At 40.6% G+C, this 26,736-nt stretch overlaps 1 protein-coding gene across 7 annotated transcripts in view; it reads right to left on the bottom strand.

Annotated features, from left to right (window-relative positions):
- Positions 1 to 26,736, bottom strand: part of KIF6 (kinesin family member 6) — a 448,516-nt gene that overhangs the window by 130,640 nt on the left and 291,140 nt on the right. For all 7 annotated transcript variants that reach the window (XM_037842874.1, XM_037842876.1, XM_037842877.1 and 4 more), the window contains one exon: positions 1,146 to 1,254. In XM_037842874.1, coding sequence (XP_037698802.1) covers positions 1,146 to 1,254 — 109 coding nt within the window. The remainder of the gene's footprint in view (positions 1 to 1,145; positions 1,255 to 26,736) is intronic.

Here is a 26,736-nt window from a genome sequence, read left to right as displayed (position 1 = left end):
TTTTAATGTTTTTCATCTATCATGAACTTTTGAACATGTTGTCCACACTCTTTCTCTGCTTCCTCCATTCCTTCTAGCTTCCTCCTTCAGTCCCACCACTCTGCCCAATGGCCTTTTAGTTGCTAAGTCTACACGCACTTTCCAGATGCTTCTGGCCCATCTCCTTGTAGCATCTGGCACCACTGACCCCACGCCTCTTTCTGGAGATGTCTCTTCTCTTGGATTTAGAATATTACTTTCTCCCCCTTTTTCTATCACTGTTCCTGCTAAGTCTCCATCATGGCCACCTTTCCTCTAAAGTTATTTTCCCCTATGGTTTTACCCTCTAGGCCACTGCACTTCCACGAGATTCCCTGAGAGAGCCTGACCACTTCTTTGGCTTCCTTGATTAGCCATTTATTGAGAGTATGCCTCTCAACCCTGGTTCTCACTTTAATTCAATAAATAGTTTTTGAAATTTACTATGTGCTAAGATCTAGAGTCACATGTGACATATGAGAGCTCATAGTCTAGAACTCTCCTGAGCTCTAGACCCATACATCTGGTAATCTTTCTGTTTGCTACAGTTTGAGGATAGTTATCTAGTTAATGGATTGGCTGGAACAAATTATATACTTCCAAGTTTTTTTTTTTTAAAGGGGTCCCAAACACAGCCTTGCTTGACAACAAATCAGCATATGATCCTGACTGCTCTGACTCTGACCTGGAGAATACAAAGGCCTTAGGGTCACAGGATGTGCATGTATTCCCTGTGACTAAGAAGTACACGACTGTCCTTCAGAACAGCTGGAGGGCCTGGAGTTCTAGGAATATAATTCGGCCCATAGATTTTTCCTTGCCTTTGGACAATAATATATGAGGAGTGTCACAGGCTGATGAATATAAGAATTTTATATAAAGTTAATGCTGTCAGTGTTGGACCCTGCCCTAAAGTTGCTGAACCCATAGTACTAGGATGACAAGGCTTACAACGTATGAAAGAGAATCATACCAGGCTGGACATAATTAAATGTGAAATTGTCTAAATGTGATGCCTTTCTTTTAAAAGTTAGGTTGGGCAGATTAGGAAGGATAGAGGGGCAACTTTCCTCTCTGCTGGCCCGGCTAAGCTGGGGAGGACAAGCTGCTCTCTGAGTCATCCTTACCTCTGTTTCAGAATCTGTTTGTTGTCTTCGATGGTAACACTGTCAGCATGGTCCCTCTTGAAGATTTCAAAAGCCTCCTGGCGTCCTAATGACATTTCCTCTCTTATTCCTGTTTGGAGACAGAGCGAAATGGCCTCAGTCACAGCATCGGGATTCCATTAATTTCATTGTCACTTTAGTCAGACCACAAAGCCAGCCCTGGCTCCGAGAGGCCCCCTGCAGAGAGGCTCCTGACCAGACAGGTGGCCCCAGGCTCTTCCAGCTGGCCGGCCTGCCAAGGAGCCCCTTCCAGAGCCATTGCTGCATCCTGCAGGGCTGCGCCTACACAGTCCGTGTGACTTGTGGGAGGTGGGGTTTTGAATGTCTGCGCAGAGGAAATGAAAACCAGAGCACGAAGCCCTGGACTGCTGGGAACATCTGAAAATGCACTCCCTGCCATTGTTCAGTGCCACATTGCTCCCAGTTTTTCTGTTATGCCCCATCTTGGTTTTCTGTTAAGTTTTACCCTACATTTTTAGGTACTGAGACAAAAGTATAATCAGGAATGAAAGATTTGGAGTCTAAAAAATTCTGTTCTTACTCTCCATAGAATGATTTCTCTCTTTTTCCTAGGGCTAGTGAGGGGCCTTGCTTCTTATTCAGGAGTTAGGTTCTTAAGCTCAAGACCCGCGAGCAATTTACGTCTAATTTCAGCATCCTAGTCACCGCTGACACTGCAGGCCCTGCTCAGGGTTCAAATTCTGAAACCCAGAGTCCAGTGTGCCTATAAGCAGCTCTCTGGCCAGGGTCCTCTGAGTAACCAGGTGGCATTCCTCGCAACCCCCCAGGGCAAAGGCCAGTGCAGGTGTGGGCAGGTTCCCCTTGGTGAGAACTAACTTCAGTTGGCTTTTGGATGAATCCATAGAGTCATTTTTTTTTATGCCGCCGTTCCTTTTGTCTGGAAGGCCTTTCCCCTGTTTTCATCCAGTTAACTCTACTTACCTTTGAAGTCCTGGCTGAATGTTACCACCTCCATGAAGCTTTCCCCAATGCCTAAGCAGAACAAAACTGCCCTTGACTACATTCATTATAAATACATCTGTAATATACTCTATCCACCAGACACTGTGAGTTCATATGACAATCCCCTCTGTTGAAATGCAAGTTTCTTAGAGAGTCCAGATAGTATTTTTTGTGAATTGCTAGTGTCTTGTTTACAATGCCTTGCATTTAGCATGTGCTCAGTATATGTGTTCCATGCATTAGGTTGGGTGATGATGGTCCATAGGAGCATGGGCCAGTGCTCGAGAGGTCTGCTCTGCGGCGAGGGTTCTGGAGATGGATCCATATGGGCCACACACCACATCTCCTCCTGCCTGGGAAAAACCTGCTGAGTCCCATCACCCAGCCTCAGGGTGAGGAACTGGACCAACTCATCTGACACCAATTTAATGATTACTGTTGATAAAAATAGCACTGTGAAGAATATCTGAATAGTGAGGCATACAAAGACACCCCACCCTTTTCCAATCAGGAGCAAACTTGCATGGCTCACTTCTGACTCCACATCTGCCCTGCACACTCCAGATTTGGGGGAGGTGGGGGTGGTGGTGGTACTGGGAATGGGTTTGTGTGAGACTCAGAAAGATGAGCGCTGATGCATGAGATGAATGAGAGACATTAAACAAGGGGGAGCTTTTCATTCAGCAGAGCCCACCAGGAGTCCAGGGATTCATTCCATGCCTCTCCCCTGCCTCCTGGGCTCAATGATAACAATGTAGGCCTTTTATTCTTCATAAAATAACAGGTAGAGGGAATGAGTCTCTCTGAAACAGAGTTGGGGAAGAGAGAAGCTCTGCGGAGACCACATCAGAGCCAGCCTGTGGGATCCCCAAATTGTCTTCCACAGAGGAAGTGATGAGAAGGCTTCTACCAACCAGTAGTGGCAGGAATGGGGTAGGGGAGGATTGCTCAAAATGCTGCAGCGGAGAAGTGTTCACAGACTTTTCTCTCCTGGCTCTGCTTTCTTTGTAGAATTCTACAAAGAAATAGCTACATGGGGGTGGAAATGTCCAAATTTTAGGGGAAGTAATATGCTCTTAAGTCAGTTTTTCCAAGGAAATTTACAGCTAGGTCAAAAGGACCATAGTGAGGTTTCTCAGGGGGCATGGCACTGTTTCTACAGTAGTAGGTCCTGGAGGAACTTACGATCAGAAAACTGAAAACTCCATTGGGTCTTCCCTGAGGTGTGGAGGGGCCGGGGAAGAGGGAGCAGAGAGGATGTGGGGGCACCCAGAGGAGATAAGTCAAGGAAGGTAATTTGGGATTATTTTGTGGAGAGTCTTGAAGGTCATGCTAAGAAATCTGGGGCTACTGCCATGACATATTATACATGAAGCACCAATTTTTAAGGACTTAAAATTTAATAAAGTGCACATAATGAGAAAGTTACACTGGAAGTAGTTAATATTTTTGGCCAGTTAGAAGGCACTTATGGGCCCTGGAGTACCTTGGGTTTATCATTAAGAACATGATATTGTTCTCCTCCTGCTACAATGCAGAAAGTATTCTGGAATTGGAGTTCTTTGACTGTGGTGACCTCAGGTGAGTGAACATCGGTATTACAGCTAGAATCCTGGCAGTTGGCTGATGATACCCAAAGAGGCACAGCCAGATCCCGATGCCTACGGAGACTACATGGATTATCATGTAGAGGGGGGCTGAGGGCCCACAGCTCAGAAGTGGGCTGAGGCTCCTGTCTGTGGAAAGGACTCTACAGGCAGCTAGAGTGTGTGACCCCAGTTCCCAACTCAGTCTTACTCTTGTCCATCCCCATTTTTCTTGTTCAGAGCCTGTGTCCAGCTTCTTTTGGACTGTACTGATATACCAGCTCCAACCCCCAATTTGGGGCCACTCACGAAGTTAATGAGCAACTTTCTATTTACTGAAGAGAAGTCACCATTTATTTATCCCGCTGAGAATTTAGAAAACAGGTTCTTTCTCGAATGGCAAGCTCTTGTTCCCAAGCACACAATTGTATGTATTAGAAAGATAAAGAGCAATTGGAGCAAAAAGAGTGACTGAAAGCTCACCTTGCTAATGAAATGGTTATCTGTTTATTTCCTCAACAAGTATTTGTTTCCTTTAGGGATTATGCTAGGCATGTGTCAGATATAAAAACAAACATGAAGATTAAAGTTTTCATCTTTGTCCTTAAAGAGTTCAAAGTCTAGAAAGGGATAAAGAAAAATGAACAAACAATTACAACAGAAGTTGCTGTTTGCTGTAAGGGAGGCACAGGTCTAGCACCGAGGAACACAGGGGAGGAAGGCAGGGAGGACAGAGAGAGGAAGGAGGGAGGATCAACCCCGTCAGGGAAAGGGACAATCCTTCCCTCTGGAAGGATTCTGAAGGATGAAGCAGCACTTTTCAGAAGAGGAAGGAGATCCTGGGAGAAGGGGCAAAGGCAGAGTGTGGATTAAAAGGGCAACTTAGTTAATAAGGGTGGTTGTGTTAACCGATAGAAATGACCTTTGGGTGACCAAAATATGAATTTCTTACCTGCTATATGCTAAGCACTATACCAAGTGAGCACCCACATGCTACTTCAATTAAACTTTTCCATGATCCCTGTTAACAATATCATTTTCTAGATGAGGAAATTGAGGCTCAGTTAAAGAAATAGCTACATGGGGGTGGAAATGTCCACATTTTACAGGAAGTAATATGCTCTTAAGTCAGTTTTTCCAGGGAAAGTAAGCCTGATGGAGGAGACCAGGTGGCGAGATTTGAAATGACCTGGTAGAAGTAGATTTACTCATGAAATTGTACTGGTATTAGTCCTAGTTCCCAACTTGTCAAAAACTTTGACACTTTACAGTATCACAGAAAAATCAGAACCACAAATTTTGTTATTTGCACAGTTTGTTTCATGTGTTAATATGTTCTAATATTATTTCTAGAATTTGTAAGCTCCACAGGGCAGGGATATTTGTCAGTTTTAGTCACTGCAATATTTCTAGCACCTTGTACAAAGGAGGGACTCAATCAAATGTCCCTCAAATGAATGAATGAATGTTTCAGATGCTTAGTGTTTTTCCTTTGGTGAAGCATATTGTGACACTTTGTGGGAAGTGGAGCATGTGTCCATTGATCTCCCTTCTTCCCTCCACCTCTATGCTACTCTGCTTTGTGGTGTGATTTTAGAAATTCATCATCATCTTTTTGCCAGAGTATGTGCCCATGCTTAGCAGCCTACCACTAGAAATGAATTCTAATGCCAAGAATATTTTAGAAAAATGCAAATAGTGTTGATGGCGTCACTATTTTAGGGCTAGCAAAGAAAAATTCCGGAATGTGTTGACAACTAGCTAACAAGTTCTATATCTTAGGCTGGAACCAAAATCAGTGGGGGAGTTAAGATTGAAAGGGAAGGCATGATGGTATAAGACATAAAATTTGCCTTCTTCCCAACTTTGTTTAGTCTGTGAGACTCAGCTATTCTTAAAGCTCAAGACCTCAGGAATTCTTACTTGCCATGCTCATTTCTAAGTCTTAGTTGTCCTTTTAGCTAATTTCAAGTGTGGGTACCAGCATTGAATCTCAGAAAATATGTATGACTCAAAGAAGCCTTCTGGCTAGCTGAGTCACAGGACTGCTTAAAACCTAAAGGAAAGGAGATTTTCAGTCTCAGTCCCCAAAACACAACATCACAATTCCAGGTTGTGAGTTGGATGGAAAATATTGACAAGTCCCAAAGGCTGAACTGCTTCTGGATTTTGATACCTATTAAAGAGGACTGAGGTAGAAATGGTAGTAAATAATGTATTCTCAAAATTAGCACTGGAGTTGGGTTTCTGAAAAGGTTAGGCATGCAAAATTCTTATACACTGGCCCTTACCCATTTCTTTTTTGCCATCCTGAAATTCTGTCCCTTATTTTGCTAAAGAATAGAAATCAGTATTTTTGGACCCCCCTCCCCCTGCCACCCAACACAGGGTCCCATGGAAACCAAATGGAAAGGAAAAACATCGGAAGTGGAGAGTTTATGCTACTGCTTTGGGCCTGCTGTCTGATTTCCTTTGGTCTGGGGCTTGTGGGCCAAGACTTATTTTCCTGGCTGCTCCCAAACAACCTACTGCTGCTTAAGCTATTGCTTCAAATCTGACAAAAGTAAAATGATGGAGAGTTATGTTATTCCTGCTGAAAATGACTTCACAGTCAGTGCCAAAAATATATTTTCCTTGGGAAAGACATTGATTCATGTGGTGCCTCAGTTCCCTCTGACTGCTGAAGGAAGGGGTGAAGGACCAAAAGGGGATGAGGATAAGCGAGAGGAGGTGGATAACAATGGGAGAGAGGTTTGGAACACACTGTTTGTATGAGAAGAGAAGGGGTGGACATTTGGGGCTGGGCAGGAGGAAGGTGGAGGTGAGGGTGGGGAATGGTGACATCATCCATGGCTTGGTTCTGGAGGCTTCTGAAGCTGAAGGTAAGAGAATGGCTTTGATATAGCAATGTGATGAATATCTACAATATGTAAAACACTGAGCTGCATGCAAGAGCAATGGGAAAGGTAGAATATATTTTTTGTTTGGTTTCTGATAGAATGTTCTATACACATGGAATTTCTCAGTGAATTTGACTAAGGCAAAATATAGAAAATTGTCCTCACATAAATAATTATTAAGGAGTTCCACCCTTAAGAATCAGGAGATGCTAAAATGAATGGATTGATGAGCTGGAGAGGAATGAGATTTAGATGAGAGCTGAGAAGAGCTGGAGGAGAGATCATCTATTGAGGTGTAGCATGGAACACAAAGGTCATGAGTGAGATGAGGATTGGAAGTAAGATCCAGTGGCTCAGCACTGTTGGGAATGGTCTCTGGGACAAGGATGTCTGAGGGGCGATAGAAGGGAGATGATGGCTACAGCCAGAAGCTCTGGGGTGAAGGATAAGTCAGCAGCTTCTGGCATAGAGAGCAAAAGATCCACTGAAGATGGACTAAATAAATGTATGGGATAGGAAGATGTTCTGGTTTGCTAATGCTGCCGTTATATAAAATACCAAGAATGGATTGGCTTTTATAAAGGGGTCTACTATTTGGTTACAAATTTACAGTCTGAAGGCCCTGAAAATGTTTAAATTAAGGCACCAAAACAAGTATACCTTCACCAAAGGAAGGCCAATAACGTCTGGAAAACCTCTGTTAGCTGGGAAGGCATGTGGTTGGCATCTGCTGATCCCAGGTTGTGTTCCGGCTTTTCTGGTAAGCTCCTGTGCATTCTTCAAGATGTTGCTCTTGGGGCATTTTTTCCTCTCTTAGCTTCTGTGGAGCAAACACTGGGCTACCATCCCCTAAGTATCAGCAAAAGTCTGCTTTCAGCGGCCATCTCCAAAATGTCTCTCTGAGCTGCTCTCCAAAATGTCCCTTCAGCTGCTCTGAGGTCCTTCTGTTTGTGAGCTTTTTTATAGGATCCCAGTGATTAAATCAAGACCCACCCTGAATGGGCGGGGTCCATATTTGATTGAGATAATCCAATCAAATGTTTTGCTCACAGTTGATTGAGTCATGTCTCCATGGAAACACTCAATCAAAGGATTCCAACCTAATCAACACTAATATGTCTGTCCCCACAAGACTGCATTAAAGAACATGGTGTTTTGGGGAACATAATACATCCAAACTGGCACAGAAGGTGCTAAAAGATCTTATAAAGAAAAGTGCACCATCTCCTAGAAAGATTATAAAGGCCACCTGAGATATTGTCTTTACCTTCCTCCCCATAGTGTGGGGAGAACTCTGTCATTTAGGAAGGAGGAGTTGTTTGGAAGTGGCATGAAAGACAGGGTTGGCAAATACATAGCCCCTGTGTTACCACTTCCTCCCTCCCTCACACCCATGAAAGACATTGCTAACCAATCACAGCATTCTGGGGAAACTAATTATAGTGTTGGCGATTTCAGCACAGCATTTCAGGCAGCCTCTACTAGTCAAACAGGCTGCCTTTTTTGCCATCCCTGGCATAAAAGCTCTTCCTTTAATAGTTGGCCCCAGGATTACCAACGAATATAATAGTTACTGCTATTATTTTCATCATTTCATTGCTTCTAGGGAAGAATAGCCAACTAGTTCTATCACTTCGAAGCTGATATACTATGATTTCTCCCAGAGAGGCGCGTCATGCCCTGGAGTGCCTGAAGCACTGAGAGTGACCGTCTGTGAGTAGATACCAAGAATCCCTCTGTCTGTGTTCCTCCACTGCCAAGGTAATGGAGGCCACAACAGAAAGCAGTGCCTTTTGCCATGGTTTTGTTTACTTTAAAGGGCCAGGAGCAGCCCAGCTACAATTTTAGGCATTGCTGGGCGGGTACAGCAGGGTATGGAATCTGAGGATGAGGGTAAGAAAAAAACCACTTAGCCACAGCCAAAGTGACTGCAGATGTGAAGACCAAAGATCAGATCTTTTGGGGTGATCAAGGGCATTTGCCCAACAAAGTCCTACTTTTGAATGGCAACTTCTGGAATGGGCTGGTGCCCTAAAGCTTTGGGGTTAAAGGCCTGGCTTCAACCCAGATGCTACCACCTGGGCTCAAGTCCTCAGATTAGGACTTGCCTAGAGTTTCCTAAATTGCCACATAAAAGATGTCAAAGGAGAACCTTTAATTAGTAGGTTCTTAGGGCTGGCTTGGATCAGGCTGAAGAATGGCAGGCTTGGCAGGGGTTCTAGGGAGTGGAGCAAAGGGAAAATCTTAAGTGGAAAGCCACATAAACTTTAGGAGACCCACCCAATAGAGGCACCACAACTAAATAAATCAAATGGGTTCCTGAATTCTGATGCCAGAAATCACGCATCCTACCAGCAACCCGCGCAGGCCCAGCAGCGCAGACCATGTGGGCTGGTCTGAAATTAAGGGGGCAGGTTTCAAGACAGGCTGTGTTTTCCTTTTGTCCTGGTAACCATGTCTGATTCACCCTTCTGCTGCAACTGTGTCCTGGACATTAGCCTGAGCAGGCTGAGAGGCCCAATGTGCCAACCAAGTGAACAGTCCTGGAGCCCCTGAGAGAATGGGAGCTGTCTGAGGGAGTTCCCTATTTCCAGCAGCAATGTAAGACCTTTTAAAAATGGTCCTGAAGATCATCTGCAGAAAATTCTCATTTTCCTAATCCAGAATCTCTGGTGTTCCTATTTAATGATTGCTCTCATTCAGGCCAAAGTTCCCATGTGGGCTGCTTAGAGAAACTCATGGACAGGCACGGAGCTTGGAGAGCAGCCTGGGTCATGTTGGCATTTCTATGTTTTGGAGTTAACTCAGAAATCTGGAGGCCATCATCGTCTCTATTAAATGAGACAGCACGCTGTGGCTCCTGCTGCCAGGCTAAACTGGATCTACTGAGTCTTTTCCATCAAGTTTAGTCCATAGATGTGGCAGCTCTGGAAGAACCGTGCTAATTCCATGCCCAATATTTGGACCAACCCTTGGGATTTGGGTGGAAGAACATGTACGTCCTTGATCTTTGAGAGTAAAAGGACAGTTTGCTGAGAGACATAATTGGAGATTTCAACAGGTAGCATTCCTTGTCAGCTTAGAAAGAGGCTTAAATTCTGCATCTGAAAGAGACATGATTCCCTAAGTCTGAGATGTCCTTGACCATTTCCAGAGGACATGGTTAACATGATCCTGTTGACTGGTTTCAACTCTGATGAGCTCAGTTCTCCAGTCAGCCTGGGCCTCAGGGGTAGGGGCTAAAGCATTGTTGACATGTCCTGTTGTCTGAGAAATAAGGCAAGTTTTCTATTTATGCCTAAATTAGAGATGGATTTCACACTAGTCTCAAATTTATTTTCATACATTTAAAAGGAGAATTACATTCTAGGCTAGTAGCAAAAATATCCCTTCCATGTGGGTTTAAATATAATTTAAATCTATTTCTATTTCCCTGACTTGGAAATAAGCATGAAGCAAAATGGAGTTTGGTAATGCTAATGTTCATTCTTTGGGCAAAAAGAAAGGGAGGGGGAAATTATATTTCATGCACCTTTTAAGTGTCAAGCACTGTTCCAACTGGTGGTGGTGGGGAGCTAATGCTCATTGAGAGGCTTTATATATGTTATCTCGTTTAATTCTCATAGTAACTCTGTAAACTAGGTATTATTGGGCCCAGTCTACAAGTAAGGTAATTGAGGATGAAAGAGGTTAAAAGTGCTCCCAAGTCACACAGTTAGTAAATGGCAAAGCCAGAACTTAATCCAGGCTTATCCAACTCAAAAAACCCTCCTTCTGAGTGAAAATGATTTGAAGATATGACCTCACAGCTACTGGTGAACCACTGATACCATATGTATGGGATCAGGAGGTCAGAGATGATAAAGAGCAAAAGAAAGATTTTGGAGGGTTATGAGTGAGGATATGGACTGCAAACCATGAATGCATATGGCAGCTCAGATGAGCTGGAGATCTTTGTGAATGGGAAAGTGGGGAAGGCTCCGGATGGCTGGGAGGAGCTGCTTTACCTGGGAACCGAGTAGGGATGGGGTTAAGGAAGAGTTGGCTGACTTGGAATGAAACCTTGACTCCCTGCCATTAACAACGTTATTAGTTAGCAAATTCTGTCAGGTTCAGTTAAGTAATTATGTTTCCCTAATCTGTACAGAGCTTTCACTCTGAAAAGTCTCCAAAGTAAAACAGTTTATACACTTAAAATGGTTGTGTTGGACTGAAGTGTGCATTGAGACAGGGGATACCACCAAGAAGAAAAATGGCGAGCGCCCAGGTTCTAAGGTGGGGGAGAATTCTCTCCCACCCCAAATGAGCAATGGCTGTGAAAAAGAGGTGAAAAGGACCCAGGAGGCCTTCATTTTCTTTTGATCTCTCTATATTCTTACTGCATCTTCTCAGGAAAGCATTTAATTGTTCAAACTAACACTTGTTTATCCACTCAGGCAGTGAGTCAGTTGAAGCCGACCATCTGTTAACTAGTACTAGCTGAGTATCTACTCTATTGATAACACTCTTCCAAGTTTAGTTAGGGATAAATAAAAGAAATATTGTCCTTGACCATAGTATACTTGTCCTTGACCATACTATAGTTCAGCTTTGGGGGTAGAGAAAAGTCAAAGCTTACATTAAAAGGCTAGAGAATATTGATAGATAACACATCTGTAGTAACATGGTACAGATGGTGCAGAAGATTTCTAGGGAGCAAAAGAAAGGGGCATGATCAGTCTGCAGTGGAATTTCTCAAGGAACCTTCCTCCTGAGTTAGGTTTAGAGGAACTGAGGAGAAGCAGCTGGAGGAAAGGGTATCATGTCATTCCCTGCACAGGCAACAAAAATGCAAAACCTCATATGTGGGAGAAGCCCGCCATGTGCTGGGCCTGGCACAGAGATTGTCTGGGCAGGACCTCAGGGATTTGATTTGGCTGCTGGTGAGGTAAGGTGGGGGGTGGGGTGGTATTTGGGTCCAAGTGACATCTAGGCCCAGACACAACACTCTTAATCAGCTCCCTGCCTGTCCGGGCTATCTCAGGTCTGAGTTTTCTATGGGTTTGTCAGGCAATTTTCCTTCCCTCAAATGACGGAAGAGAAATCTTTGCATTAGATTGTAATATTGAGCTATTTTTCTATTATTCTTGCTCATTGGTTGGGGAAAGAAGGCAGGCTTTGGAGTCAGATGACAAGGGTTTGAGTGTTGTTTTCACTTATTAGCTATGCGACTGAGGGCCTGTCTGTGAGATTGCTCTGTCTCAGGTTCTTTGTCTATAAAAGGAAGCTAGTAATAATCCCTACCCCTGTACATATTTGAGGAGGATCAATAAGAGGAAGTAGCACTTTGGGCATCTCTTAATTTTAGAATTATGGAATACTTTTGCGATGACTTAATTCAATGACCATCTCACCTCCTTACCCCCACCTCCCACCCCATCCCTTCAGGTTATAAGCTTCAAAAGGCAAGGGACTTGCTCATGTACCTTTGTAGCTCCAGCTCCAACCTCAGTGCCTGGAACACAGCAGACATTCCAAACAAGCTTTGATGACTGAATGAATGAGCAAGGATAAAATATCTCTAGCGTAAGTTTTTTCTTAAAAGTATTATTTGTTAAAAGTGTACATATATCTTTAATGCAGTTCTCTGTGTATATATTTTAAAATAGAGGTATAAAAGCAGAATATGGCAGCTATGAATCATTTATTTAAAAGCATCTGACAGAATGAGTGAATGAATATGAAATATACTATACAAAATGAAAGTGTAAAAATGAGTTGTTACTATCATCATAATTAATAATGATCCATCTAAAACCCACCTATAGTGAACTGTTTAGAGTGCAAGAACTGCTTTAACATAGTGGGAGACTTCTTAAGGCAGCTGCAAATTATGGGTTACCAATGCAGAGACAGAGATTGGCTTCAACTGTTGGGGTTGCCCCACTGCTTCTGTGTTCTCTGTTTCCTTACCAAACTAGCCATGTCCCAGAAACAGCCTCATCTCATTGAGGAAATAAATGCAACAAGACAGGGACTCCCTCGTCTTCCCAACACCATGTCTATCAGAGGATCTCATAAACACCCATATTCCAGGAAGGCCAACCCCTGCACTTGGCCTTCTTACACTATACTTTCTCTCTTGCCTGAACAATTTCCCTCTCTTCCTTGGATTATTTCCATTAGCACAAAACATATTTTAAAATTCATCCTGAATTGGTTATAGTTAGAGATAGATATATTTGAATTTTTAGGTTGGAAGTGGAAGGTTCAAATATTCACATTCTTTGGCCTTGATTTGATTGATGGAAAAGGAAACAAGATCATCTATATATAATTGGGTGGACAGAGTAGGGCCCTCAGGACATTTAGATACTCAGGATAGCAAAAATTACCTTCCTAAAAATATTCTCCCTTCACTCTATTGACCTCCTAATTATCTTTCCATGTCTCTGGTCTCCTTTCATAGCAAATGCCTCAATAGATGTCTACAAGCACCATCTCTATTCCCTCTCTTCTCAACCTAGCCCAATGGTATTTCATCCCCTCTACTCCATTGAAACTGTCCTTTCAAGATCCCCAGTATTGCCAAAACCAGTGGTCAGTTTTCTGTTTTCATTTTATTTACCTCTCAGCATGTGGGAGGGCAGCCATGTCCATCAAATATTCTACATGCATCCATCCATTTCCCAGCCCTCCTGCAGTTAGGAATGTCCATGTGGCTGGTTCTGGTCAGTGGGCTCTGAGTGGTGTGCTACTTCCTGGCTAAAGCATGTAAGAGCTGCTGTGCAATTATCCATGCTCGCTCTTCGCTCACTCAAATGTAGAGTCTATGTCAGCTTGGGTTCCTGGTGATTGTGGAGCTGAGTTCCTATCCCCCTGGCCCACACTGCTCATGGAGTACGAATAAGGAATAAATTTCATTATGAGAAGGCACTGAGATTTAGTGCTAATTTACTACCGGAGAATAACCTAGTCTATCCTGACCAATACGCAGCAGTGTTTGATACAGCCAGACCCTCCCCGCTACGTGAAGCGCTTCCGTCCCTGGCCTTCTGTGCTGCCACTCCCTCCTGGTTTCTTCCTACTTTACTGGCTTCCTACTTTACTTCCTACTTTTACTAGATTCTCTTTCCAATCTCCAGATGTTGGCAGTGCCTTAGGGCTCAGTCCTAAGGTGATTTCATTCAGTTTCGTGGCTTCAATATACATTATATGCCGATGACTCCAAAGTTTGTATCTTCAGCCCTGACCTCTCCTCTGAGGCCAGATTGAGCCATCTAACAGTTCACCTGAAATCTCTAATTGAGTGTCTAATTGGCACCTCAAAATTAACATGCCCCAAGGAGAACCCTTAATTTGATTCTCCATTCCAAACCCTACCTCAAGCTGTTCCCCCTAATTGTTTCCATCTCAGTAAATGGCACCCACCTGCTCAAGCAAAAAATCCTATGTCTCTTCTGTGATTCCTCTCTTTCCCTCAACATCCACATCAGCTCTACTAGTAGGCAGATCTTGTCAGCAATCCTTTCAAAACATATCTTATACCTCTCTCCTCTAGGTCTCTTTTTAGTCTTATCCTCAGTCACTGTCGTTTCTCACCAGGACTGTCTTCTGACAGCTTTGCCAGCTTCCATTGTGGCCTCCTACAATATACCTTCCACATAGCAGCCTGAGTGATCTTTTCAAAACATGGTCATGTCACACCTCTGCTTAAAACTCTCCAGTGGCTTCCCATGGCCCCCCAATTGGGTCCTGGCTACACTTCTCCCTCCTCAGGCCCCACCCAGGTCTCCTTTGCTCTTGCTGCCACTTACTGCACTTTCCGGGCCACACTAAGTCTAGCTTATTCCTGTCTCTGGGCCTTTATACTTGCTGTTTGTTCCCTCCTTCTGGGATATTCTTTCTCTGATTCTTACGCTTATCAGCTCATCCATCACCTCCTTTGGTCCCCACCCCACCCCAATAGTTTTCTATCCTATCATTCTGTTTTATATCCCTCCTAGCATGTATTACCATTTGAAACTACATGTATGTGCTATGTAAATGAAAACTCTGCAAGAGCTTTTGTCTTGTTCACTGCCCTCTTCTCCAGTGCCAGGAAAGAAGGGAGAAAGGAACAGAGAGAAGGAGGAGTCACAGTCCTCATGGAAATAGGTCTTCCTAATAGGTCTCAGATTTGCACCCCTGCCCCTGCTTCCCCACATCATGCCCAAACTGTTCTCCCATAAGACCCTGATCGCCAGGCTAGGACCTCTCTCCCCTCTGTACCCACAATCAGAATTTTTAAAAATGCTCTCCTTTCTCAGACCTCTGACCTGAGTCAACTTCCATGGGCCTTGCCAATCCATTCCCTGATTAAACTTGTCATCTCATTATTTTCCTGCTTGCTGTCTCTCTTTCACTAGGTTTTAATTTTGTGGTCATTTGTTTTCTTTTTGTTTTTATTTCATGCATTTAAACTGATAAATAATTATTTCTAAAGGGAAACAAACTGAACTCCAACTATAAATGGTGAGGGAGTTCATGACAACAGCTTTCTTTCCATTTCTGAAGGAGACAGATGAGAATCTTCATATCTATCAACATTTCAGAATGCTACGGGGTCAGCCAAGTTAATATCTATGCCTAGCATTTGTACATCCTCAACAGAGAGAAGTAATTTACCGTTATATGCTCTCTATATAAAGCCATTCAGGAAGTTTTCTGAGGGATTTTTCTTCCATAAATGCCTTATCCTAAGAGTTCAGAGAGGGATAGAGATTGCAGCCTTCATATCTTTGCCTGATAAGGTAAGAACACATAAAAGTATTGCTTTAATTTTTCTAATTATCATGGTATACCTTATCCATTGAAGAAATTTTGGAAAATATAGAAGGGTGTGAAGAAGCAGGAAAAAATTCATTTGCAATCCCTCCACCTCCTTCCAGTTTTTTCTATGCTTTGTTTTATTACATAGTTAAGATGATAATGTATATAAAATTTTGTAGCCTGTTTATTTCACTTAACATTATCTCATAATCCTTTTTATGAGTCATCAAAATGTTCATGAATATTATTTTCAATGGCTGTGTAATATTTCATCATATAGTCCATTCCCCTATTTTTGGACTTTTAGATTGTTTATTATATATGCTATGTAAATAATGCTGCAGTGGACATCTTGGTACTTAAATCTTATTACACATTAAAATTTTTTTGGGTAATTTTTTTTTATTAGAGAGATTGTAGATTTACAGAAAAATCATGCAGAAAATACCAAGTTTCCATATACCTCCCTCCATTAATAACACTTTGTATTAGTGTGGTAACTTTGTTACAATTGATGAAAGAATATTATTATATTGTACTATTAATTATAGTGCATAGTTTACATTAGGGTTGCCTGTTTTTTAAAAATTTTTATTCTAGTAAATTTAGCCACATTCAACTATATAATTCAGTGGTGTTAATTACATTCACAATGTTATGCTACCATCACCACCATCCATTACCAAAATATTTCCATAACCCCCCAAAGAAATTCTGTACCCATTAAGCATTAACTCCCCATACCCTACCCCTCCCCAGCCCTTGATAATCTGTATTCTAGTTAGAATATACTTGTTCTGATGATTTCATGAGTGAAATCACGCAACATTTGTCCTTTTGTGTCTGGCTTATTTCACTCAATTTGATGTCTTCAAGGTTCACCCATGTTGTTGCATATATCAGAACTTCATTCCTTTTTATGGCTAAATAATATTCCATTTTATGTATACACCAAATTTTGTTTATCCATTTACTGGTTGATGGACACTTGAATTGCTTCCATCTTTAGACAATTGTGAATAATGCCGCTGTAAACATCGGTGTGCAAATACCTGTTCAAGTCCCGGTTTTCAATTCTTTTGGGTATGCACCAAGAAGTAGGATTGCCAGGTAGGACATATGGTGATTCTAAACTTAACTTTTTGAGGAACTGTCAAACTGTTTTCCACAATAAAGTTGCACCATTTTACATTCCCACCAAGATGAATGAGTGTTCCTATTTCTCCTATCCAACATCTGTATTTTCACCATTCTGGTGGGTATGAAACAGTAGCTCAGTGTTGCTTCAATTTGCATTTCCCTAATGGCTAATTATGTTGAACAACTTTTCATGTGCTTTTTGGGCATTTGTATATCTTCTTTGAAGAAATGTCTCTTTAAGTCTTTGGCTCATTTTTTAATTGGGTTGTTTCTCTTTTTGTTGTTGAGTTGTAGGATTTCTTTATATATGCTGGATATTAAATCCTTAATGGGTATGTGAATTACAAATATTTTCTCCCATTATGTAGATTGTCTTTTTACTTTCATGATGAAGTTCTTTGATGAACAAAAGTTTTTAATTTTGATAAAGTCTCATTCATTTTTTCTTTTGCTGCTTGTGCTTTGGGTGTAGAGTCTAAGAAACCATTGCCTAACACAAGGTCCTATAGATACTTCCCTATATTTTCTTCTTGGAGTTTTATAGTTTTGGTACTTGTACTTAGGTATTTGATGCATTTATGACTTAAATTTTGTATATGGTATGAGGTAAGGAGTCCACTTTCATTCTTTGCAGATGGGTATCTAGTTTTCTCAGCACAATTTGTTGAGGAGACTATTCTTTCCCCATTGAGAAGACTTGGCAACCTTGTCAAAAATCAATTGGCCATAGATACGAGAGTTTATTTCTGAACTTTCAATGTGATTCCATTGGTTTATATGTCTGTCCTTCTGCCAGTACCACACTGTTTTGATTACTGTAGCTTTATATTAAGTTTTAAAATCAGGAAGCATGCGTCCTCCTATTTCGTTCCTGTATTTTAAAAATAGTTTTGGGTATTTGGGGCCCCTTACCCTTCCATATAAATTTGGTGATTGGCTTTTCCATTTTTGCAAAGAAGGCTGTTGGAATTTTAAATAGGATTGTGTTGAATGTATAAGTCACTATGGGTAGAACTGACATCTTAACAATACTTAACATGAACATGAAATATCCTTCCATTTATTGTGGTCTTTGATTTCTTGAGTGATGTTTTGTAGTTTCCCATGTACATCCTTGGTTAAATTTACTCCTAGATATTTAATTCTTTTAGTTGTTATTGTAAAGGGATTTTTTTTCTTGATTTCTTATTCAGATTGTTCATTACTAGTGTAATAGATATTACTGATTTTTGTGTGTTGATCTTGTACTACCCTGCCACTTTGCTGAATTCATTTATTAGCTCCAGTAGCTTTGTTGTGGATTTTTCAGGACTTTCTCTATATAAGATCATGTTGTCTACAAACAGGGAAAGCTTTTTATTTTAATTTAATTTTATTGAGATTGTTCACATACCATACAATCATCCCAAGATCCAAAGCGCACAAACAATTGCCCATGGTACCATCATATAGCTGTTCATCCATCACCACAATTTTTTTTTCAATTTTTAGAACATTTTCATTACTCCAGAAAAGACAAAAAAAAGAAAACTCAAATCCTCCCATACCCCTAACCCCCTCCCCATTATTGACTCATAGTATTGGTATAGTACATTTGTTACTGTTGATGAAAGAGTGCTAAAATACTACTAACTGTAGTACATAGTTTGCAGTAGGTATATTTTTCCCTATATACCCCCTATTATTAACTTCTAGTTATAGTGTCATAAATTTGTTCTAGTTCATGAAAGAGATTTCTAATATTTGTACAGTTAATCATGGACAATGTCTACCACAAGATTCATTGTTTTATACATTCCCATATTTTAACCTCCAACTTTTCTTCTGGTGACATACGTGACTCTAAGCTTCCCCTTTCCACCACAGACACACACCATTTAGCACTGTTATTCTCACAATAATGTGCTACCATCACTTCTGTCCATTTCCAAACACTTAAGTTCAACCTAGTTAAACATTCTGCTTGACATAAACAACCGCTCCCCAGTCTTTAGCCTCGTTCTATATCCTGGTGACTTATATTTCATGTCTATGAGTTTACATATTATTATAATTAGTTCATATCAGTGAGACCATACAATATTTGTCCTCATGTGTCTGACTTATTTCACTCAATATAATGCCCTCAACATTTCTTCATCAACCTGTTTTTTTTAAGATGGTTTTGTTCACCCACCATACATTCCATCCTAAGTAAACAATCGATGGTTCCCTGTATAATCATGTATTTATGCATTTGCCACCATCACCACTATCTATATAAGGACATCTCCATTTCTTTCACAAAGAAGGAAGAAGAGTCAAAGAAGGCAGAGAGACAAAAGAAAAAGAAAAAGAAAGAAAAAATGACAGCTAAAAAGCAACAAAAGGAAAGACAATTAAACTAAAGTAGAATAAAAAAGTCAGACAATATCACCAATGCCAAAAGTCCCATACCTCTCCCTTATGTCCCCCTTTTATAGGCATTTAGCTTTGGTATATTGCCTTTGTTACGTTAAAGGAAGCACAATACAATGTTTCTGTTAACTATAGTCTCTAGTTTGCATTGATTGTATTTTTTTCCCCAATACCACCCCATTTTTAACATCTTACAAGGTTGACATTCATTTGTTCTCCCTCTTGTAGAAACACATTTGTACACTTTATCACAATTGTTGAGCACTATAGATTTCACTGAGTTATAGAGTCCCAGTCTTTATCGTTCCTCTTTCCTTCTGGTGTCCCACATGCTCCTAACCTTCCTCTTTCAACCATACTCATAGTCATCTTTGTTCAGTGTACTTACATTGCTGTGCTACCATCACCCAAAATTGTTTTTCTATCTGTCTGTAGTGTTCCCTTTAGTATTTCCTGTAGAGCAGGTATCTTGTTCACAAACTCTGTCATTGTCTGTTTGTCAGAGAATATTTTAAACTCTCCCTCATGTTTGAAGGATTCTTGGTTGGAGGTTTTTCTCTTTCAGTATCTTAAATATGTCACCCCCACTTCCTTCTAGCCTCCATGGTTTCTACTGAGAAATCCGCACATAGTCTTATCAAGCTTCCTTTGTATGTGATGGATTTCTTTTCTCTTGCTGCTTTCAGGACTCTCTCTTTGTCTTTGACATTTGATAATCTGATTATTAAGTGTCCTGCTATAGGTATATTCAGATCTATTCTGTTTGGGGTATGCTGCGCTTCTTGGATCTGTAATTTTATGTCTTTCATAAGAGATGGGAAATTTTCATTGATTATTTCCTCTATTATTGCTTCTGCTCCTTTTCCTTTCTCTTCACCTTCTGGGACACCCATGACATGTACATTCATGTGCTTCATGTTTCATTCAATTCCCTGAGACATTGCTCGTATTTTTCCATTCTATTCCCTAGCTGTTCTTTTGTGTGTAGGATTTCAGGTGTCTTGTTCTCCAGTTCCTGAGTGTTTTCTTCTGCCTCTTGAGATCTGCTGTTGTATGTCTCCATTGTGTTTTTCATCTTTTGTGTTGTGCCTTTCATTTCCATAGATCCTGCCAGTTGTTTTTTCAGACTTTCGATTTCTACCTTATGTTCGCCCAGTGTTTTCTTTATATCCTTCATCTCTTTTGCCATATCTTCCTTGAACTCATTGATTTGGTTTTTGATTTGATTTAGCATATTTCTTTGAAAATTTTTAATTGATTGTTTCATTAAAGTGAAACAATATCTCAACTGTATCTTAATTGAGATATAAGTTTGTTCCTTTGACTGGGCCATATCTTTGTTTTTCCTAGTGTAGTTTGTAGTTTTCTATTGTCTAGGCATCTGGTTTCCTTGGTTACCCCACTCAGATTTTCCCAGATCAGAATGGGTTCAGATCTCAGAATGGGGTTAAGTGTCAAGTTTCCCTGAGGGTGTGTCTTAGAAGATTGACAGACTTTCCTGTGAGGTCTCTAGCCACTGTGCTTTTCCTAACCTGCCCAGCAGGTGGTGCCTGTCAGTCTGTTGCTCCCCACTGGTATAGGGAGACGTGCCCCTTTAGTTTCTGTTTTGGCTATTTTCCCCTGGGCCTTGGGGTCTGAGTTCTGAAGTGAGGGCTGGCATTATAGCTGGGCCCCACCTCCTTCCTCTTAGGGATAACACCCCCTAGGGAGTTATCTTCTGCATTTGAATAGCTCTTCTGTCTCCCTGACCCTGTTATCTCCACCCCCTTCCGGGTTAGAGTGCTATGAACTGCAAATGGCTGAGGCTTTCTCCACTGAGCCACTCAGGTTGAGAGAGAGAAAAAGGGAAAGAAAGCCCCCTTTCAGAGCCAGTCCACAGCCCCCCAGTTTCGCCCATTGGCCAAAGATAGCACCTGGTATTCTGGGCTCCTTTTCCCAGGAAACAGGATTTTTCTGGCTCTTTAAGGTCAGTTGTCACTAAAAGCCTCTGTCTGCTTGTTAGGGGTTTGCCTGTGGCTGTAGCTTGTATTCAGAAGTCCACATTTGTTAATTAAAACCCTAGTTGGAGCTGGGCTGAGCCATAATTGCTTGCTCTGGGACTGCTGGTTTCTCTCACAGTGAGGTTTTGCAGCTCAGCCTACCATGGGGGGAGGGAGCTCCTGGCGTGGTTTCGCAGTTTTTACTTACAGATTTTATGCTGTGATCTCAGCCATTCCACCCAATTCAGATTGATTTACGATGTGTGGACAGTCACAGTTGTCCCCCAGCAGTTATTCCAGATTATTTACTAGATGTTCCTGGTTGTTTATTAGTTGCTCCAGGGGATTAACTAATTCCACTACTCTCTATGACACCATCTTGCCCCTCCTCAGAAAGTTTTACTTCTTTCTCTCCAATTTGAATGCCCTTTATTTCTTTTTCATCATGTTTTTACTGAGTGCCCACTAAATGCCAGGAACTGCCTAGGGACTGGGAATATAGTGGTGAACAAAGGCTTATTTCCTTTGGAGAGCTTACATTCTACAGACAATAAAAAGAGAAGCAAATAAATACCTATTATTAATATGCTCCATGAAGAGAGATTATACAAAGTAGGAGAATAGAGAGATATGTATGATGGGAGAGGCTATTTCATTTAGGGGGATCAGAAGAAGGCTTCTCTGAGGAGGTAACGTTTGCATAAAGGCATTTTTGATGATTTCTGTAAACTAGATTCCTAGAGGGAGATTTTGAATTAAAGTTCTTACTTTTTAGGAAGCCAGCTTACACTCTGATAGCTGTGCCTGGAGGAAAGAACAGTTATAAAAGTGCATCCTATTAGGTTATGATCTTGATTAAGTTACTTAATTCCTCTGATCCTTAGTTTTCCCATGTAAAGTGGAAATAATACCTGTGTGCATACGTCTGTGTGTGTGTGTGTGTGTGTGTGTGTGTGTGTGTGTGTGTGTCTGTCTGTGTCTGTGTTTGTGTTATAGAGGCAGGATGATTGGTGGCAGCTGTGGGGATGGGATACGAAGGTTCTTGGATCCCAAAAGAACTGGTTCATGGAGCCAACACATGTCTGTGAAAAGGCAATGATCAGAATATGAAATGAGTGCAGGGCATTCTGGTTGATGAAAATTTAATTGAAAAAGGATTCTGGAGGGTGTGGCATGGACCATTAATGTGTCTGGCACATATTATGTGGCCAATAATATATAATCAATGAAAGGAAGGGTCAAGAACCCAATCATTTCAGATGGGTTTATTGAGACTGCATGGCTGAGAAGAAAAAAGATTTGTCACATAGTGGTGTGGCATGGCTTGTAAAGTGTGAATAAAGCCCCTTTTGATTCATGAGCCTATGAATAGGTGATACACTCAATTTCCTCATTCATAAAAGGGAGCTAGTAATGTCTCCATCATAAGGTTGTTTTGAGGATTAAAAGGTACTAAAATATGGAAAGAATACAACACGGGGCCTAGTTTACATGTAGGCCCTCAATACATGCTTCTTTCCCTCCCACTTCTTGTGTAATTATTAGAAAGGGTCTGGCATAGTAAGAGGTGGGGCAATGGTATGAAGAATGGAGAGAGCACAAAATAAATTATATTTCCCCAAACACCCAGAGCTGGAGAGTGTATCTGTTTATACGCCACTGGGTTTTACTCTTTCAAGTTCTCACATCCCTCAAGACAAGAATATTTCATTGCATATATGTTAATTAATGTGTGATAATGTTGACAAGAAACTCCATGGAAGGAGTTTCAAGCCCCTGGTTGAAGGTTGATCATGAGCAAAGTTATCAAGGCATCCATTTTAACATTAGACTTGAATGTTCTCCTTTAAAAGGATTAACCTGATTTGGAAAACTCAGCTCATCATGTCCCTTATTTCCTTTGGGTCTTCTCATCAGAACTGGAAAGGAGAAACCTGAAAGTCTTTCAGTCCAGAGCTGTCTATCTCCACAAGCCCCATTCTGATCTCTCTGCTATGCTGTGCTCTCCTCCTTCATATCTTTCCGACCCAGTTGGAAGCTTCTTTTAGGCATGCCCAACTGGGGACAAGGCATACCGTGTGTGTGTAGCACATGTTTGTAGGAGGTGAGACAGACATATTAAACATGGCCAACATTATCATCTTTTCTCTTTTCCAAAGCCTTGTAATTTATGGGGATTCCTGAGCTGCCTTGAGACGCAGAATGGAAGCCACAAATCTGTTCTAAACACTGCTGGCCTTCTTGCTCTGACTTGTGTTTATCTTTGCTCTCTTCACATAGTAGCAGCTAATGAGCAGCTTTTCTCTCAGCATTAATGGCTTTTGTCTGACTTTTCCCCTCACTACTCTGGTCTTTCATCCTGTCTTTTCTTTAAGCCAGAAGCAGAACTAGATTCTGGAAAACAGTGCTAAGGGCCTGGGGCCCTGAGTGCCCATATTTGGTACAATGGCAAAGGGGAGGAGGAAGGAAAGGGTTCTAGAAGATAAGAAGCATGATGAAGAAGAATCAAAATTTGACTTTGTTAAAAGCTTCTCAGGTTGGCATTCATCTGCGGTAGACAATGTCCACTGGCAGGACCTGGTTAACTGTTTGGGCTTGTATGGCTTGGTAGAAAGACTGCCCTCTCTGCCCAAGCTCAGGAAGCTGCCTTTCACTTCACTGGGTTCACTAATGAGCTTTGGGTTGGCTTGGGCAGTAATTTGCTCTCTGGATATAAAGAATGCAAAGAATGAGCAGGATGAAAGCCCCTCTGGCTGGGCTGCCTCTTGTTACAAACAGCCAGTCTTTGAACTTGTAATTATGAGTCATGAGGCTCCCAGCCTGGCACAAAAGTGATTCATTTTAAGCGAATTATCAGTTTTTGCCCTGTTAACAAATGCTTGATCAACCATTCTGTATAAAAAAGGAACAATTTTATTAAAAGAGCAGGATATGTGGAAGGAGAACAGTTTGCACTATTCTTTCCAGACATATGGACCAAAGTCAAGCTCAGGTCCAGTGTAAGCCAAGCAACGAAATAAATAGTAAAAAATGGCACAGAAAGCAAACAATCAGGAAAACTCATTTCAGAAACAGATGCAAAACCAACCTTTGCAGCCAGTAGCATAAGAATCCTATAAAGTAATGATTCCTAGATATTCTAAGCCCTACCCTCACCATCCCATCAAATCACTTGTACCTACTAGAACTGAGATGAAGGAATAAATATCTTTCTTTGAGTTGATTTAACCTACATCTTTGGTAAAGAGTCAATAATGGTAGATACCTCCAAGTTGCCCAAAGTTAGTTACTTAGACAGATGGACTGATGGACATGGCAATCGTGTTAAAATAAATGTGATCTAGTGATAAGCCTGTGGTAAAAGGAAAATTTCAAGGACTTCTCTAATAGCACCCTTTCCTGAGGGCCCCTGTTCCATTAATTGTCTTTGACTGTGGAAGCATTTGAAATGATCATTACCTCGTTGTCAATTTCAGGAATAGCAATTGGTCTGAAAAGACGATTTTTCTTCTTTGATGCCTTGGATATTATTAACACTGACCAGGACTACAGTAAGAAGAAATGGGGTCAGAGTAGACTGGAAGGTTTTGTGGTCCAAGTGTGTGTTTTCTGGAAGAATAGTTTGAAATTTCTAATTAATCCCTTTAAATAGCTGCCTATTTTTCTGCACCTCTGAAGAATATTCCATAAGCTACATGGGGAAACTGGCTTTGGGTTAAATTACCTGACTTCCAAATTTTACATCCTTGCCAAATCACTTTTAATTTAAAACTGCTTTTAAAAAATTATTTGACTCTATTATTTCTTGTATCTTCCATAGAAACCATGGTTACCAAATGACTATTTTCTTGTGTTCCTAAACATTCAAAGTAAAATCCATCCACTAATAACTCATTATTTTTTGAATTCATATCTTCTAAGCTTTCTGCTAATCAATATGTTGATAATTGGTAAAAGCCACAGAAAATAAAGGCAAAACATAACAATCAGTAATCATATCCTAATTGCCAATTCCAGGGCCCACTTTTCAGTTCTCATACTTCCTGCCTTCTTTGCAGCATGTGAATATTCCTTAATTACAAAAATTTTCTTCTTTGCCATCTAGGCATTGTTATCTTCTTATTCTTCTTATATAACTCTGACTGTTCATTCTGAGTCTCCTTTACTGGCTGTTACACTACCTGCCCAAATAAATGATATAACTGAAAATGACGTTAGTGGTCATGGAAAGGAAGTGTTAAACTCAATAGACATTTCTGGTGGAATATGACTGTGTGAATATATGTTAGAAGGATTTGTTGCAAATAATGGAAATATAAACATTAAGCTGGCTTAAAACAAAATGAAATGCACTAGCTCAGATAATTGACTTCAGGCATTGTTTGATTCAAAGACTCAAAAAAAAAAAAAAAAAGAAGATTGATCCAAGGAAATCACTCAAAATGCAACACAGACATCTAAAGAAATGGAAAATATTAAAGAGAGACTAAGATGTGGAAGGTAGATACCTAATAGGAATTTCCAAAGAAGAGAACAGAGAGAATGGGGGAGAGACAGTATTCAAAGAGATAATAGCTCTGCATTTTTCAGAAATGGTAAATATGTGAATCCTGATATTCAGGAGGCATAATAAATCCTGAGCAAGAAAAATAATGACTAAACTCATCCTCTAGACACTAAACAATGATACTGAGAGCACCAAAGACAAAAGATTTTAAAAGTAGCCAATGAGAAAAGACATATTGCCATCAAGGAATGACAATTAGATTGACAGCAAATGTCCTAATAACCACAATGGAAATCAAAAGACAATAGAACAGTCCTGAGAGAAAATATATATTGACCTAGAAATCTAAACCCAGCTAAATTACCATTCAAAAGTGGTGGACAAAATGAAGATAAGTTCAAATAAAGACTAAGCAAGTTTACCACTAACAGACCCTTGCTGACAGAATTATTAAATAAACTTAAGGAAGAAGAATATGGAATCTAAAAGGAATAAGGGATATCCAAGAAGAAATAATAAAATAATTAATAATAAAAACATAAGGGTAAATCTAAATAAATAGTAACTATATATATCAATATTAATAGTATTTATTAGTTTGAAGAAAAGGAAAATATAGTAAAAATAACCCTGATCATATACTGGACAATAATAATATTTAAGATGGAGAGAGTTTTAAAACAAAATGTTTTAATAGTCATATATTGTTTAGAAATATCGTAGGACTATTAACTAACTTCAGACTTCACGTAAAAATTGCTTATCAAGGGTTTAATATCCAGAATATATAAAGAAATCCTACAACTCAACAACAAAAATACAAGCAACCTGTTAAAAAATGGGCAAAAGACATGGATAGACACTTTTCCAAAGAGGAAATACAAATGGCTATGAAGCATATGAAAAGATGCTCAACTTCACTAGGTATTAGGGAAATGCAAATCTAAACCACAATGAGACACCATTTCACATCAACTAGAATGGCCATTATCAACAAAAACAGAAAACTACAAGTGCTAAAGAGAATGTGGAGAAGTAGGTACACTTATTTACTGTTGGTGAGAATGTAGAATGGTGCAGCTGCTCCAGAAGGTAGTTTCGTGATTCCTTGGGAAGCTAAGTATAGAATTGCCATACGATTTGGCAATACCGTTATTTGGAAGAACTGAAAACAGGGACACAAATAGACATTTGCACAGTGATGTTTATAGTGGCATTATTCACAATTGCCAATAGGTGGAAACAGCCCAAATATCCATCAACTGAGGAGTGGATAAACAAACTGTGATA

Source organism: Choloepus didactylus, chromosome 7 (genome assembly GCF_015220235.1).
Source record: "Choloepus didactylus isolate mChoDid1 chromosome 7, mChoDid1.pri, whole genome shotgun sequence".
NCBI lineage: Eukaryota > Metazoa > Chordata > Mammalia > Pilosa > Megalonychidae > Choloepus > Choloepus didactylus.
The sequence above is the reverse complement of the archived record's forward strand: the minus strand, read 5'-3'. Positions and strand labels throughout refer to the sequence as shown.